The sequence below is a fragment of the Myzus persicae genome, unplaced genomic scaffold (genome assembly GCF_001856785.1).
Source record: "Myzus persicae strain clone G006 unplaced genomic scaffold, MPER_G0061.0, whole genome shotgun sequence".
Classification (NCBI taxonomy): domain Eukaryota; kingdom Metazoa; phylum Arthropoda; class Insecta; order Hemiptera; family Aphididae; genus Myzus; species Myzus persicae.
The window spans coordinates 1-17,322 of record NW_019101036.1 but is presented as its reverse complement, the minus strand read 5'-3'; the positions used below and the strand labels follow the sequence as shown (position 1 = coordinate 17,322).

At 26.8% G+C, this 17,322-nt stretch overlaps 4 protein-coding genes and 1 long non-coding RNA gene across 6 annotated transcripts; 2 read left to right on the top strand and 3 right to left on the bottom strand.

The window, feature by feature from the left end:
• Nucleotides 1-120: 120 nt before the first annotated feature.
• LOC111027484 (NFX1-type zinc finger-containing protein 1-like) lies at nucleotides 121-8,913 on the bottom strand. Of its 2 annotated transcripts, XM_022305873.1 has the most exons (10): nucleotides 8,625-8,913; nucleotides 8,355-8,563; nucleotides 5,773-7,574; nucleotides 5,201-5,284; nucleotides 4,507-4,775; nucleotides 2,801-2,944; nucleotides 2,079-2,343; nucleotides 1,812-2,007; nucleotides 1,680-1,752; nucleotides 121-185 (listed from the first exon to the last, which is right to left on the bottom strand). In XM_022305873.1, the coding sequence occupies exons 3-10, from the start codon at nucleotides 7,442-7,444 to the stop codon at nucleotides 159-161; spliced, it is 2,730 nt and encodes a 909-aa protein (XP_022161565.1). In that variant the 5' UTR covers nucleotides 7,445-7,574; nucleotides 8,355-8,563; nucleotides 8,625-8,913; the 3' UTR covers nucleotides 121-158. The 2 variants fall into 2 exon arrangements, with proteins under 2 accessions (XP_022161565.1, XP_022161566.1); XM_022305874.1 differs by lacking the exon at nucleotides 8,355-8,563.
• Nucleotides 8,914-10,937: 2,024 nt separating this feature from the next.
• Nucleotides 10,938-11,764, bottom strand: LOC111027459 (iron-sulfur cluster assembly 2 homolog, mitochondrial). Its single transcript, XM_022305841.1, has one exon. The coding sequence runs from the start codon at nucleotides 11,548-11,550 to the stop codon at nucleotides 11,125-11,127; it is 426 nt and encodes a 141-aa protein (XP_022161533.1). The 5' UTR covers nucleotides 11,551-11,764; the 3' UTR covers nucleotides 10,938-11,124.
• Nucleotides 11,765-11,930: 166 nt separating this feature from the next.
• On the top strand, nucleotides 11,931-13,836 carry LOC111027457. Its single transcript, XM_022305839.1, has 3 exons — nucleotides 11,931-12,710; nucleotides 13,329-13,431; nucleotides 13,504-13,836. Exons 1-3 carry the CDS (start codon nucleotides 12,216-12,218, stop codon nucleotides 13,641-13,643), a joined length of 738 nt encoding a protein of 245 aa, XP_022161531.1. The 5' UTR covers nucleotides 11,931-12,215; the 3' UTR covers nucleotides 13,644-13,836.
• A 217-nt stretch (nucleotides 13,837-14,053) lies between these two features.
• LOC111027455 (sulfide:quinone oxidoreductase, mitochondrial-like) lies at nucleotides 14,054-15,391 on the bottom strand. Its single transcript, XM_022305838.1, has one exon. It carries the CDS (start codon nucleotides 15,360-15,362, stop codon nucleotides 14,097-14,099), a length of 1,266 nt encoding a protein of 421 aa, XP_022161530.1. The 5' UTR covers nucleotides 15,363-15,391; the 3' UTR covers nucleotides 14,054-14,096.
• Nucleotides 15,392-15,686: 295 nt separating this feature from the next.
• LOC111027456 lies at nucleotides 15,687-16,016 on the top strand. The gene is made up of 2 exons (XR_002603781.1): nucleotides 15,687-15,802; nucleotides 15,866-16,016. It is a non-coding gene; the product is annotated as an uncharacterized LOC111027456 (long non-coding RNA).
• Nucleotides 16,017-17,322: the final 1,306 nt, after the last annotated feature.

The following is a 17,322-nucleotide window of genomic DNA, read 5'->3' as shown; positions in this document are numbered from 1 at the left end:
ATAACTGGATATAATTGCTATTAGATACTTTTTATTTCATAAATTAACAACAGATCCCAGGGTAAACAGTTTCAATATAATATCTCTAATATGTCTGTGATGTGTCTATGATGTATACTATTATTTAAACACAATTGGTACAAGATAATTTAAGGTTTTTAGTTATTCATAATGTAGACAGGTACCTGTAAAATAAAAATAACAACTTATATTAAATTAATAAATCCAATAATTAATGGTAATAGTTTAAAAGGTTATTAATTGATATTGAACATGTTATTTATTTAGTTTTAGAATTTTCTATTAAACTATTTAAATAAAAAAATGTTTGAGACAATTTAAAATATCTTACTCTATTCATTTTACCATTGAATTCACATTCTTCCCTTGTACAATTTGTCAAGAGTATTATGATTATTATGATTATTATAAGCATAGCAGGCAGTTCATTGTGTATATATTGAATAATATAAAAACCCAAGTACAAAATATTACACAAAATATCAATTACTGTGATTTTTTATAGTTTATAAATATTGGATTAGCTTAAATTATTAAAGTGTAAAAAATGAAGAAGAAAACCATACAATTGTATAATGACGTTATGCTATATTTCGGGAAATATAAGTTGCTTTTATTCATTTAAAATTTACCCAATTTATTTACAATTGTTTTTTCTCATGTTATAAATAAATTACAATCCAAAATGACAATTTTTGAATTTTCAAGTTTTTTTTTTAAAATATCAAAAAAAGATGTAAACTGTTTTTTGACTATGGTAAAAGGATGATAAAGGCGAGGCTAGTAGTCACATAGTATATTAACTGCACTAGAATATCTGCATTATTGTTTAAATAAAAAAACTACTGACTTTCCAACTAATTAATAAACTATATAATATATAATATTAACAATTTTCTGTCTGAAATCAATACTTATGAAACAGTGGACTGTGGTCAATGAAAATTATTAATAGATTTCTTGAGACTTGGAGCATGTTCACTGTTTATAACTTATTTTTTCAACCCTTACATGTAACTAAAGGGTAATTCATACTTGAATATTTTTTTAGCTCACAAAAAAATATAATTTATGTTTATTTATAGGGTTGTTATTGGTTACATATTATAATATTATATTATTACTCATTATTAGTACAAATATGGCGCATACATTTTTTTTACAAATATATTTATAAAGAAAATAAATCTTTGGCACGCACGGTACCACCAGGTGGGTTATAGTATATTATGAAAAAATAATTGCATTTACTCTCAATTTTTTGTACAATATCTGATTTTGGCATATTTTTTGTTGAATAATGTCAATGGTATTAATTTGTTTTTTATTGACAAGTGTCTAATATTATATAATATAATACATAGTGATCGAAAATGTTGTAAAATTGTGATTTTATGGTTGTATATTAATCACCGATTACTTTAGACCATAACATGAAATTATAGTTTTGTTAATACAAATAAATAAAAAATGCACTAATGTGATAAGACACAGCCTACTGCACAATCTAAGTCTCAAATACTATATTAACATGTTTCAGGAAAAAACTGTCTATTAATCATCATACTATACAGAATAATAATATAAATAATTATACACAAAATAGTTTATTTTTAAGATTTGTTATTTGTATTTATTTAAAAAATGAAATAGTGTACCTTTTTAGGACATTCAAAAGTCAAAAATCTCATCCAGCATTGTATTTTGATTTTGAAACCACAAGGTAATATCCTAGAAGATTAATAAATAGTTAATAATATTAAATGTTTTCTTATCCAATTTTAAATTACTTAGTAAAATCCTTTTTACAACAATATAAGGTTTTATGAGATTGATCACAATAATGACAAAAATGTGGACATTGATGACCACAATCCATAATAATGTTGCAAATTTTTGAACACCGAACTTTAGAAAAATCACTACTATCACAGACTGTGTTAACCCAATCCTTATGAATTTGACAATATAAAGTCAATTTATTGCCTAAAAATTAATTTTGTTGTATTATTCAAAATATAAAAATGCATATATTTAATGTAAGTTTTATCTCTTACCAAGAGCTTGTTGATCAACTAGTATTTGGCTGATTTTTTTCCATATCGTTGAATGTATAAGATTATCCATATTTCCCATGATGTATAATCCATTCCTAGCTCTAGATAAGGCAACACAAATGCGATTCTGAATGTGTAAAAACCCAATTTTATTGTCAATGTTACTGCGCACTAAAGACAATAAAATAATATCATTTTCTTCGCCTTGGTAGCCATCAACACATTCAATTCTAAAATCTTCTAAGAAAAAACTTGTTTCTTGAATCTAAGCCATCAATTATAAAAAAATTAATTAAAATAACATATTATAACATTAATACAAGTGAATTATATTAAGTATATGTAAACCTATAAATATTATTTTTAATCGATCAATTAGATATTTTAGGAAATCTATAACATTGAAGTGTTTACCAAAAATTTGATAGTAGATAGTATAATAATAAGTTACTCCATTGTTTTGGTAAAAATGTAAAATCATAGGAAAAATATTAGGGTTATGACAAAATGAAGTAGTTTCTAAATGTTTTGTCCCACTTATCAATTAACCAAAGACATTTTTAAATTTATTTGACATATTACATAGTACCTATAGTCTTATTTTTATTAATAATATATAACAATTCATGTTTTAGGTATTAATTATGAAAATAACTCAATTTGTAAACAAGTTACAACATAAGAATACATTTAAAAAAACTTCTCTATATTATTTGAATTACCTTTTGAAATTCTATTAATTGATCTCGATAGGTAACTAGTATAGTAATTTGATTTTGTTGATAGCCTTGACTTATTAGATATCTGGCAAATTCCATAAAAAATTTTACTTCGTGAATATTTTTGTGGCTGTTAGAACCAATTTCCTAGTGAAATACACACATATAATATAAAAATATATAATACTTAATTAACTAATAATAATATTAATTTATTAATTGGAATATAACTATAAGTATAAGGTCTGTGGTATGAGCTTAAATTTACAATAAGTACACACAACATAACAACGTTTGAATTAGTATAAAATGGATAATAATATAATATACAGAGGTCGCCGCTTATTGGATTTAAAACAGGTATAGCACGTATATTAACAGACAGCCAAAAATGTGTCAATTAATCTCACTACGCCAGTAAATTGGGTAATTTGAAAATTAGATAAATAAAGAAGAAGGGAAAATCCAATCAACCCTGGATGGATTTCTATCAACAATTAATTTGTTACCTTGGTAATTACAATAAACAATTAAATACATATTTTTTCTATTAAATACTCACATTATATTATTATACATTTTATTACATATTTCTGTCTACACAATATATTTATCAGATACCTGATTGGTATAAATTGGTTAATACATGGATTAGGTATAACCTATGTTATTACATAATATACAATATAGTACATACACACACACACATACATATCTTTTTCATATATTTCTAAGCTGAGATCTCAATAAATATTTATAATTTTTGAAAAAAGAATTTTTGGGGTATTCTTCCTATTGACTCATTTAGTTAATGGTCTCAAACGGCTTGGTATTAAAGTATGTCCAATAAGTGGCGACCACTGCAGTAAGGACCTAGAATATTATTGACAAAAACTTCAGTACTTAATGGGAGGTACAATTATTTAGTGCAATATATCTGAAAAGAAATCATTGTCAGGGTATTTGTTGGGTAATGACATTGCTCTACACGAGGGTAAAGTTTTAGTATAAAATTAGTATTAAGAAAACAGGTAACAAAGCATGGAATATCTGGGATGATGTAGAAGGACATTAAATTGGATATGTTTTGATGAGTCAGAAGAATTTATATGGCCATTAATAAGGATATGTACAAGAGATATATCTGCGACTTCACATCTGGAAGCCAATGTGGGCGAGTCCAAATGTGTGGGAATAGCCAATAGGTTTGAAATTCGGTTCCAGTGGAAAATGAAGTTTATTAGCCAAGTGTTTAAGGAAATGATTTTGGACGCTTTTGATTGATTTACTCTTTAAGTTAATGTATGGGCTCTGGATGATGGAACCATATTCCAAAATAGATCTAACTAGAGCAAAATAAAGGGCTTCAAAAAATCTAGAATCTGTAAACTCAGAAGAGTGACGTTTGATTAAACCTAATGTTTTTGGAGATTTCTTACAATAGATTAGTTAGTAAGGTTTAAAATGAAAACACTTAAGATTTATATTATTATTAATACCTTAACTCTGTCTCGAAGTAGAGTACACCTGGCAACGACCTATTTCAATCTGGTGGTCCATATCTCCCACATAACGACATATGTAGTGACCGTTAGAAGAGAAAAAAGTGTCTACTGCCTAAAACCGGAATATTCTACTTTGAGACAGAGTATAGTATAAATAAATAGTAAATTATCAGTTATTACCAAATAGTCTAAAATATTACTTACTTTCTCTTCATTTACTTTATGATGAATAAAATATATATTCTTAGCAACACCACCAATATCACTTCTATGTTTAACTGATTCATGATCCATTAAGAAAGGATAAATAGGTTTCATTAAAGCAGATATTTCAGGCCTCATTCGATGTTGTGTGGCTAAGGTATAACAGGGAAATCCATTTTTTACCATACGTTCAAATAATGAAACATCAAAATTAAACCGTTTTGCAAGTGTATAAGATGCATTTCTTGGACGTAATTGTTGATGATCACCTATAAATCATACAATTATATTTTAATAAATAATCCATCATAAAATACTAAAATTTCATTAAAAAAACAAGATGATAAGAGATTATTGAATACTGTTTTATTGTTTGATAAATTTAAAGTAGAATATACCTATCGCCGAAATGTATAAAGTGATATTTAAAAATAAGTAAAAAAAATATTTTTAAAACAGTTGTCCACTTACATATTTTTTTTTTGTTTAAAAAATTAACATATATAGGTAATTAAGTTGCCACCATAAGAAAATAATTTAAATTCTGTCGATCCCAACTTTTTAATAATTTATTGAAGTTTAAAGAATGTAATAAATACACAAACAATTAAATTACGGTTAAATATTTTTTTAATCTATTAAAAAAAATATTTGAAAATTAAATTTAAATTTAGTATGCAAGTATAATACTTACCAATTAAAATTAAATGTTTACAAGATTCAGTTAGGGACGCAACTACGTGTGACTCTAAGACTTCAGCAGCTTCTTCCACAATAACTACAAGTTTTAAAATATTATGTAAAACAAATAAAAAAAAATAATCAACTAAAAAATTATCTAGTATTTAATTTAGTATTAAAAGTACACTATTAATTTAAGTACTTCATTTTTAATCCTAAAAACTACTAATTACAGTCAAAATAATCCAATTGACCAACTAATGCGTCTAGCCAACACCCAACCAACATTTTTGTTGTAATCTGGTAAACTAGTTCTGTCTCACTTAAACTGAACTTATACTGTTTGTAAATACTGTACTTTGGGCCAAGCCGGTACTTAATTAAAATAAATAAATAAATATATGTGAACTATTTAATTAAAAAAAAAATCATTTAACGTAAGTTTTAAGTATCTTTAATATTTAACATACTTAAATTGCTGTTGGAAGTATTATATTTTCATTAAAATAAATAATTACAAACTATAAAAAATAATAGTGCACTTTGATATCAATTTACCAACTACAAATATAAATCTTAACTAACCTATAGGGGGTTTTAAGTCCATTAACAGAGAATGTCTCATTGCAGCTCCAGTAGTAGTGAGCCCAACTACATATGAATTACTCAAAATATGTAGTTGTGATTTAGGACTGCTATTTCCTAATACATGAGATTTTAGAACAACAGATTTACATCCACCACCAATTCTTGTAATTTTTTTAGTAATATTAATTAAGCCTTCAAGAAATTGATCTAAAGCATGATTTGTATAACAAACAACTACAATCGGTTTTTTAAGTATATTTGTTTCATACATATTCTCTATAATACTTTTGGCTATTCTAAGACCAATATATGTTTTTCCAGTACCAGGAGGTCCTTGAATTACAGTAAATTCTTCAGTTAATGCCGCTTTAAATGCTGTTCTTTGAGCACAGTCAAGTCCTAGAACCTTGTTATCTGGCCAAAATTTATCATTTAAAATATCAAACTGTAAACCATTAATATTGTATAGTTTTGAATTATATTTTAAGTATGCAGGAACCTTAGATTTAGTTTTTCCATACACAATATATGATTTCATGGGGAAATTATAATGGTTAAATGTCTTCAAAACATCCATACTATACATGTAAGGTAAAAAATATGCATCAGATTCAGCCATAGTGTAAGAAGATTTCAATTTAATTAATGACTTATTACCCAAAGGCTGAATTACTAATTTTTTTATTGTTGATATTTCATTTTGCCGTTTCATTTTTATAACTGTAGCAAAGAACATTGAATTAAAATTATCATCACTAAATACCAAAAGGGATTCAAACATAAATTTTTTTGAATTAATTGAGCAATCTTCTTTGGTGAAAAAATGTACTAAAAAGGATTCTTTTTCTTTATAATATTTTTTTGTAATCTTTGCCTCAAAATAAATACGCATATTTGGCATATTTGTAACAGATTTTTGGTTAAGTTCATTCATTATTTTATAGTATTGAATACCTTCTCGCATAGGAGCTAAAATATCTTCACGAAGCAAACGAAACTGTACGTCAATGTAATGTTCTATATTATCATAACTCCCTTTCATTATATTTGGACTCAAAATTACTCTTTTTGCAGTAATATCTGTGATTGCAGGATAAATAGAAAGAGAGTTATAACATTGGGGCCATCTTTTAACATCATAATGCACAGCATTTTTTAACTTTTTTTCAGTCTCTGTGTCATCATTTATCAACACTAATGCTTGAATATCCGTTGAGCTTGATTCAAGTAATATGGGTTGAATAAATTGTATTATTTCATTCAATAGTTCTTTAGATTTGGGATTTGCAATTATTTCTAATATAGTGTTACAGTTAATAAAGAATTCTTGTAGTTTAATCTCACTAAGTAAATCTTCAAGTTTAGTAACATCAATAAGAGAGTTATTTAAGTGTTCCAAATATTTTGAATTATATATCATATCTAAAGCTGTAGATTTTATTTGGGTTAATTGTAATAATTTTACTTTTGAAAATATATTCATCAAATGTATGAGAACTGTAATATCTACACATTTATTCAACGTATATTTGAAATTATTGTTATTAATTAGGAATGCAAATACTTTTTCAGGTTCTGATTCTGATAATAATTCTAGTTTTTCATAATTTGTTACAAGATTACAGGGTGTAACACTGATGACTGACATTTTATCACACAATTCATCCATGGTCGATATTCTTTTGAATATAACTGTATTTTACTTTTGCATATGTTTGTTGTTGATATTAATGCTCAATGTTTAATTGTATTTCATACATTTATTCATCAACAATTACAAATTAGTTTGTGTTCGGTAACTGAAATTCATATAAAAAATATAAAATTTAGTAGTAGGTATACAATAATATTTACTAAATATTTTAACAAATTATTATTTATATATTTTTAGCAACTGCGGTAAATTACAATTTCTTTTCTAAAATATAAATAATTCTTTTCTAGATGATTATTATACTGGAATTGGTTTATAAATGTTTGAATACAATAGAACATTTTTTTTCTAATACCTACCTATTAGATTCAGTGCCTTACATAAACAAGCGGAAAAAAATTAAATCCATGCCAAAAACAATTATTTAACACTTTATACTCAGGAATTGTTACCTGAAAGTAATATCAACTAAATTATTGCATGGATAAGTGTTTTTTTAAAATTATATTTAACTATAATAAAATCAAGAGAAAAGAAGGCTTTTTGCCTAAGGAGCTATTTTGCTTATGAAATAATTTTACAATAGATACTTGTTTTTTAATCTCAGTGGGTACATTTGAATTTTGCCCAAACTATGTGCATAACTTAATAAAAATAAATCAAAATTCATAGAATTGGTAATTGTGTATTATAAAATTGTTTTAATGTAATACATTTTTATATTCTTAATATTTAATTTTGCTTAAGCCCAGGAGGATGGGCTGTTGAACTTGGAGTACAAGGGCCTGGCTATTTTATTGGCTCATTGAAATGAAATTATTTTGAATTTTTGAATTTTTACGGGAGTACTGATCTTATTGTAAATAATATTTAATGAAATAAATTTATATTATAATGTATTAAGCAAAAATCGTGTATGGGTTACTTGTATCGCTTGTAAAGTGTTGTATTTTATTGGAAGTCTTGTACAGGGCTCGCAAAAACATTCAGTACAGGGACCCAACATTTTATGGGTGGGCCTGCTTAAGCCGATAATAATATCATGTTCGATAATATTAAAACAATTTTAAACCTTCACGAAGTAAACACCGCAATATTATTTGAACTATAAAAATGAAATCACTGCACATATACCTAAATTAATTAATATGGTTTAGTGCAATTATTAAAAAAATATATTATTTATTAAACTTACCAAAATATTTATCGTAGTGTTTTTGTTACAGTGCAATCAAATATTAAATATCGTACTATTATAATTGTATAGTCTTATAAACAAGAAAGAACAGTTAAATGATTTTATATTACTGTTCGGTAAAAATGGAACAATGTCAATTTTGCAATTATAAATTACAGGCAAGAAATAAGAACGCAAATTATTTTATTAGCCACTAGGCAACTTATGGATAACTGGAATACTGATTACTGGATAAGAATTAAGCGTCAAAGAGGCATATTATTTTATAATAATTTAATATTTATTTAATTCCAAAAATAAATGTATCAACTAAAACCCAAGGAATGCTAGTGTTTATCTAACAGTGTTGACTTTAAAAGTACCAAAAGTTGGAATATTGAATAAAGATTACACTGTAAAAAAATTCCCGCACTTTTCGGACGGTGGAGGACAATTTAAGCATAGAACAATATTATGATTTAAGATACCTTAAGTCTGGCTTGTCAAACTCAAAGTATTGTCTGGGCTAAATATATTGAACGAGTAACAATGCGCACATACAGATTTATCGAAAATCAACATTTTGCACACATTATTAATTGTATTCATTACCTACTTACAATACTACAATGCCAATTTAATTACAGTTTATCAGCTAAAATAAAACAGAAAAGTAACATAACGAATATTATATGTGTACTTATCGCTAACATAGATGTGACACGAAATGGAAGTTGTGTAATTTTTTTTTCAATTAATTTTTCATTACATTTGTATCAACCACGAGCCTTAAAAAATGAGACCCGCGGGCCACGTGTTTGACATGCCGGTCTGAAGCGTATCTTTAATTGTGCTGTGCAGCTTAGATATTTAATAATAGTTTTATGATATACAAATATTATACAACGTTTATCTTATGTACTATTTGTGAATATGTTCTAGGCTCAGTGCCTAGGCCCCAGAGTGCCTAAATTAATTAAATTCTCAACATAGTACATTAACCTTTGAACAAATTTGAAATTTACTACTGAATACTATTTACTATAACACAGATATAGATAAAAAAAATGTATCATATAAGTACCTATTGAAGTTAGCCGTTATGAATGGATTGACATGTTTTAATAAATCAAAAAATATATTGGTAGGCATTTAAGTTAGCCTCCAATCCTCCATCCAGTTAATTTTAATTTTAGAACCATAGTAATTATATAGAAATTAATTAACTTTTAACTTGTGACATAATTACTATACCTAAATAATTTTTATCTAGCTAGGCATCTAAAAATAGTTGTTACAGTAGATACCCATTCATATAAAAATAAAGTTTTACCAGTGAAGTATTCAGTATTGCTAAAAATGTTCGTTGGCATAATCCAATTTTAACGGAGGTAGATGACGAATGAGTAATGACTAATGACTCAATGGTAAAGAACTAAAAATCTTATCATAAAGTTAGAATAAAACTTTTTTTATGTCGCTTGAAATTTTTGTTTTCTTGCTCCCTTTAGTAGTTAAGGCCTTATTATGACTTTCAGATTCAGATACAAATGACATAGATTGTTCAGTGTTCTATGTAAGTAGGTACTTACTTAATACTTTTTATGATGTGGATATTTATTGTATTATTTTTTCCCAAACAAATAATGAAAACCCAATGTAAAATGTGAAAGGAAAGAAGCCACACATAGATTCCACTTTCTAGTTTTGTAAATTGAAATCCTAAATTTTTAACCCATACAGATAAGTATTTATCATGATCTAAGATATACCTAAATAAATAGGTATATTTTAAATCGTCGTATTAATTATGATTAATCATTATTAATGATACCCAGTATTCAGTAATATACCCATGAAAAGTAATAAGCTTATAAAATATTGTTGGTAACCAAATAAGATTATAATATCTTAACTTGACTTTTTCTAAATATTATATAACATTTCAGAAGTATAAAATATTTAACTTAAACCAAATAATTCTAAAATGGTGTTTATAGTATTAACACTAAAATAACTTTGGTCATAAATGAGTTTATGATAATTTAAAGTATTTTCCATATACTTTTTATTGACCGTAAAAACCATATGACTATATTATAACAGATTGTCACACTTCATATTTTAGAGTATATTTATATTGAAAAAAAACAACTAGAGAAGTGAGTACCATACACATATAGGTACCCCCAAATATAGCACTGGACACTGGTATTACAGTATTTGACAAGACCCAGGAGTGCATTTTAGAATTATTTGGAAAAATATTATGAAAAGAAAATGAAGTATTAAAAGGTATAATATGTTGAATGATATATTTATATCATAAATATAATGAAGTTCATAATTATTAATCTTAGTATTAATAGTTTAATCACTAAGGTAAAACAAAATGGTGATGTATGCATTTAAAAAATACTATTTTTTAATATTAAAAACACATAACAAAATTCAACAATAAGGTATAACATATAATATTATATTATTTACACTAAATACACAAGTAACTAAAATATATTCAGTCAATTTTTATTGCAAATGACGCTCCACAAGAACATCCATCTTCTGCTTTTGGATTCTTTATTAATCTAAAAGCAGCTCTGATTAACTGTTGTTCATAATCAATCGTTGATCCTTTGATATAATTTAAGGAAGTTGTATCCACCACTATCCGAATACCTTGCTTTTCTAATACACAATCATCTTTTTCAATATTTGTATCTAATTCAAACTTGTATTGATATCCAGAACAGCCACCACTTTCAACACTTAGACGGAGGAATTCATCTTTGTCACAAATAGCTTCAAGGCGTTTTACACAATCATCAGTTACTTTTAAGTCTGCTTCGGCAAGTTTTGATGACATTTGTCTGATATTCTGTGGAACCATTATATATTTGAAACATTTTTGAATATTTCTGGCCATTAGAGCAGTAAAGGTCATTTTAGGTTTTATCACAATGAATGTTAGTGTAATTTATTTTAATATTATTAAATTAGTATTTCAGTAATTATTAATAATTGTACTTAATACCCAGTGGTTAGTTAATGATTATCAATACATCTGACATCAACTTTAGAGTTTTGTAATAGAAACAATTGATATATAATATTAAGATTTAAGATTTATGTTTTTGATTTCTAACTTTCTGAGTTATCAAAACTTTCGACTATTTATTTTTATTTTAATAGATAAGGCCAACAATTTTATTCTTATCATTATCATCACCGCTGCCTTCACCAATGATGAACGGAATTTGTATTTATCAGTGGCCCGTGATTACGAAGTGCTATAAGAAATAAGAAACATTTATTTTCTTGTATTACTGTATAAGGAATAAGAATTAAAAAATTATTTATTTTATTATTATCGTCTAAAATAAATTGACATGTTAATCTTAGTTATAATTTGTTACTCACGTCTCATTAAATACTTATTGGAAAAATTTTCATTGTAATAGTGTATTTCGTTTTAAAAATGTTTGATTTCAGTATTTAAATTATATTGAGTTTATTATTTAACTATAAATGTTAAATGCAGTTTATTTTCACTATTAAAAACATTAGCATTTAACATTATTCTTTTTTTTATTGACAACCAATTCCAATATGTTGTCATCAATCGGACTACAGCCATCTAATCAAACCTTAAGGCTTGTGGATAGAGATCGGTTAGTTGCCCAACGTGTAAGAGTAATACCTGACGAGAAGCTAATATCTAAAACGATTATTACGGCTAATCCTCAACAACATTTGATGAACAATTTATCTGACTTGTCTACTGATTTTGATGTTCAAAATTCAAACAATGATGATCTACTAGACTTGGGTAATAGTCAAATGTCAACATTCTTTCGGGAATTTTCTGAAAATCAAAAAACATTATGTAAAGAAGAAAAAAGAACGGCTTCCACTAACTTTAAGACTATAAATGGATTAGGATTTTATTATTGTGATTTATGTCCATTTATTTCTTTGAACATTAAATTTATTTCGGAACACAATGAAAAAAATCTTCAGTTCCATCATTCTTCACTTAAACCTTTTGTGAGAACAAAATGTGTTGGATGTGATAATATATTTTATTCAGTAAATGTTCTTCGAGTAAGTATTAACTTAGCATTTTTCTTTTTTTTTTTACTATCTAAAATAATTTTTTTGGTGTTATAATTGAATATCTTAATCTTATTAAAACAAAATAAAAATTAATTTAATTAAATTATCTATTAACTCCACTGTCTGTAATTTAAGTTTATGTTTGATACTACTTATAAAAAAACACTCGAACACAGTCAAATTGAAAATCATTAAATCATGTTTTTTATTATTACTTTTTAATTAGTAAAAAAAAAAAATACAGGATTACATTTGTCATAAAATTATTTTATTATAAAAATGTAATTTAGGTCATTTAAAAAAAATGTTAAGGAATACATTTTATAGATAATCGTCCGGGTATTTCATATACTAAACCTGGAAATACAAGTAGCTCGATAGGTCACATACTAAACATATACCCTTTTTTTAAAATCTGTTGTAAAACTATGTATGTGTAGATAGAAAACTTTTGTGCTTTTATCTTACCACAAATCTTTTATTAACTTAACATTTTTTTCTTCTTCTGATATTACATGAAATTCATTTTCATTTCACATTTGGAATTTAATCAATAGGATTAAAAATAGATTTAAAATATATTAGCTTATAGATTTTTAATTTTAGTGCCATTTGCTTGAAGACCATAATGTGTTAATGGATGAAGTTGATGGATTAGTTCAACTTGTAATTGAAGCTAATAAAGAAGATATTTTATACAACATAAATAGTAAATATATATTACATAATTTAAAATAGTAGTACAATTGAAGTAACAATTAAAACTTAAAACATTACATAGATGAAACATCTGAAACTGACAACAATAATTTAGCAGATTTTAATGATACAATACTGGATACTTCTGAGTTTGGTCATAAATCACATTTCAATGACACTCAAATCACAGGTAAAATTTTTATTTTATTACTTAAACATTAAATTTGTAAAAATTCTCACTTTACTTGTTGTACTATACCTACAGCAGCTACTAAGACAATTTGTTCAACATCTGGTGTTATCACCATTTATAGGTTTTAATTGTTTTTGGGGCTCCTAACCCAATTCTTATTTTAATATCTAGAATCAAATTATTTGAAATACAATATTTAATATAGAACATTAAGACATTGATTTACACAATAAATATACAAACTACAAATAAATAATAAAACAAAAGTATTAGGTATAAGGTATACATTTTGCATAGGTAATATAAGAAATAATAACTATTAGGTATTAGTAAAATTAATTATAGTGTTTTAAATTTTTGGCATCATCAAATAACAATAATTCTTATGTAAATAAAATAGATACAATCTAACACTTAATATGTACCTATTATAATGATAATAACTCTAGACTTTAAGTAGTATTTTTATTATTTAACTTAATTTAATCAAGACCAAAGTGCATAATTTTCCTTATAATTTTTGGGCCGTTCCAGTAACCTTTAAGCATTAAATTCCAGTAAATAAATGGAAGTGCATGTTTCTTCATGAAAAACATGCTGCGCAATTCATTTCCCTGGTTTATTGGAAATGTTTCTAATGGCTTAAGGTTATAATCAAATTCTGCTAGAATGCATTTGCTATATCCAGTGACTAATGGGCAAGATGAGTATCCATCATATTTTTCTTTGATGTCCTTACCATTCATCACATTTATCATGTTTTTAAGAACAACAATACTTTGAGCTGCCACTGCAGCTCCTGTTTTTGATGTTGGACAACTCGTACAATCTCCAATTCCAAATATGTTTCCATAAACATTGTGACGTAATGTATAAGGGTCAACATCTAAATACCCAGCACTGTTGCTGAGACTGGATTTCATTAAAACGTCTGGTGGACCCATTGGTGGAGTAACGTGAAGCATAGAATATTCTATTGATTCAGTTTTATTTGGTACATCAAGAAATTCAAAAGTGGCTTTGTTCTGAGTAGAATCTATTTTTATTAAATTTTGTCTTAAGCCAACAGAAATATTACGTGCATTACATATTTGCTGTAACTTCTGTGCATATTTTTTAACTCCAAATATTGCAGGTGTGGATGTCTTGTACATAATATTCGCCTTGCTTCTTTTACCATTTCTTCTTAAATAGTCTTCAGTAATATACATAATTTTTTGAGGGGCTCCAGCACATTTAATTGGTGTATTAGGAAATGTAAATATGGCATTTCCACTATCGAAATTCTGCAAAACTTGATATGTTTTTTCCACATATTGAGATGAATAGTTTGTACATACTCCACTATCTTTTCTATCGAGAGCTTCTCTTAAGCCAATGATTTGGTCAAAATTAAATTGTAATCCAATAGATACCACCATATAATCATAATTAATTGTATCTCCTTTTGATGTCGTTACTATATTTACTTTTGGATTAAAATGTTTGACTTTATCTTGGATCCAATTTACATTTTTTGGAATCACTGATTTTGTAGAAGAACGTGCCTGGGAAATAGTTTTCATACCACCACCAATCAACGTGAACATAGGTTGATAGTAGTGCGTATCATTAGGCTCCAGTATGATCACATCACGTTCATATTTTGAGAGCTTAGCTGCCATCGTACATCCTCCAGAACCTCCACCAACAATTAACAATTTACAACTATGCTGAATGTTTCTAGTAATAACACAATTTGAAAACATTGTGAAAAAAGTTTAAAAAAAAATGTTTGTTCTATAGTTGTTGTTAATTTCTGGGATAGTAGCTGTTTATGTTTATATTTTGATATATTTCTCAAACTATCAATTAATTATACTTTGATTATTTCTGTTATCTATATACTCAAACTAGTAATGACTTATAATTATACCACTAGCCAAGGTTAAAATATTTTAGTAAATAATATAATATTATGTTCACCAAGCAGTCGTTATTTTGTATCATGTAGTGTGTAGGTGTACTACTCGCCGTTGAAATTTCATTCATATCAACATTAAATATTAATGTATTATAATATAATAATAAATAATATTGACTATACTTATCATCGAGTGTTGATTGCCGATTAAGATAAATATGGTTAACTACTTAACTCTTTCGCTGTGGTTCCTGTCTGTATAACACAGATCACTATACTGACACTGTAAGTTGAAAACAAGAGGTCTCTGACCTGATTTAAAAATAGAATATTGTTCACCTTTCTCAGGGTTTGCTGTTTGGTTCAACACTATGTATTCGGTCAATCGCCGACGTCCGTCAGGTGTTTCAAAATCAGGCGTAATTTTATGACATCCTGTTCAATACGTCAACGAAGATTACGTATTTACGTGTGGATAAATGACTGACTGTGGTTAGGTTAGTACCGAGTAGTGCATGGCAAGTACTTCATATGTGTCGTAATCAGGAACGAACTGTTTGAAAACAATACGATTTATCAAAGGAAAGCTGAAAAAAATCGCAGCATTCGCAGCAAATTGTACCTACGATGTCGTATCAGTATACACTTTCGAACGCTAGAACTGTAGACTGTAGAGTATAGACTGATTCACTGATTAGTGTGATTACTGGTCGTCATCCGTTCTCCCAACTCCGTAACGACCGTAACCAATAACCATACTCCCACAACAGGTGTCCACGCTGAATTCGTGATTTTATTGGGACGGACTGTTGATATTATATACCCACCCATCCACCAGTCATCATAATTTCATAGTTGTTTTTGGTGAAGGATGGAATTCTGTTATTTATGCATCGCGTTCGTGGTTCGTTGTGTAATAAGTGATGCATATAATTTTAGGCACAAGGTACTCGTAGTTCACAAGTGGTACTGCAGTAGTAGGTACTTATAGATTCTCTGTTACAAATACGTTTTCAAAAGATTTTTAGAAGTAAATTTGCGTTGCTTTAAAATAATGTTCAAAAACTTTTGCAAGGATTTACACACCATGCTATAGTCTATAAATATTCGAAATATTAAATAGCCATATCAAATTTTCCGTTATAGATGGTTGTGAAATCATGGGTACCTGTTTTACATTCTGAGTGAAACTGTGAATGTATTGATTTTACATCGGTGTGTTTTATTTTGTGTGTCATTAACTTTTGGGACAGTAAAAATTCTGCGATTTTCTTCAACAGCTTCTATCTTTTCTGGAAGGAAAGTAAATCTAGTTTGTATTAAGGGGGAGGGGTCCCAATAGTTTTCATAAGCGTCAAGGAAAACAAAAATAAATTAAGGGTATCTTTACACAAAATCGATTTTGGTGTTTGATGGAACTCTAAAATAATGACCGTAAATACATGACATTTTCACTGAATGTTTAGGTTATTAAAAATTTACATGCTCCATAAAATTTTCAAAATATTGCTTCTCTTTTTAAGCTATTTGTAGGCATAAGAAAATTAAAAAAAAAAGTTTATGGGGAAGTCAATTTTTTTTAACCTTATTTAACCTGCAGTAAGTGAACAAATTTTCATACAATGATTTTATTATTTTATTGTTTATTTTATAATTATCTATTAATAAAAAAATTACGAAAAATGTTGAATCGTTTTGAGCTATTTACATAGACATTTACAATTTTCAATTTTAACGTTTTTTTTTCTATATATGTTAATAAAAAACACTTGCCAAGTCCGAAACCGCCACGTAAACTTTTTTGA

What these genes read in the sequence shown, in the direction of transcription:
- LOC111027484 (XM_022305873.1), bottom strand. Translation starts at nt 7,444, where the DNA reads ATGGATGAATTGTGTGATAAAATGTCAGTCATCAGTGTTACACCCTGT. An exon ending in GGACTTAAAACCCCCTATAG is followed by an intron (nt 5,285 to 5,772) that starts GTTAGTTAAGAT and finishes TAAAACTTGTAG; the next exon opens with TTATTGTGGAAGAAGCTGCT. An exon ending in AATTAATAGAATTTCAAAAG is followed by an intron (nt 2,344 to 2,800) that starts GTAATTCAAATA and finishes TTGATGGCTTAG; the next exon opens with ATTCAAGAAACAAGTTTTTT.
- LOC111027459 (XM_022305841.1), bottom strand. Translation starts at nt 11,550, where the DNA reads ATGACCTTTACTGCTCTAATGGCCAGAAATATTCAAAAATGTTTCAAA.
- LOC111027457 (XM_022305839.1), top strand. Translation starts at nt 12,216, where the DNA reads ATGTTGTCATCAATCGGACTACAGCCATCTAATCAAACCTTAAGGCTT. An exon ending in ATTCAGTAAATGTTCTTCGA is followed by an intron (nt 12,711 to 13,328) that starts GTAAGTATTAAC and finishes TTTTAATTTTAG; the next exon opens with TGCCATTTGCTTGAAGACCA. An exon ending in TATTTTATACAACATAAATA is followed by an intron (nt 13,432 to 13,503) that starts GTAAATATATAT and finishes AACATTACATAG; the next exon opens with ATGAAACATCTGAAACTGAC.
- LOC111027455 (XM_022305838.1), bottom strand. Translation starts at nt 15,362, where the DNA reads ATGTTTTCAAATTGTGTTATTACTAGAAACATTCAGCATAGTTGTAAA.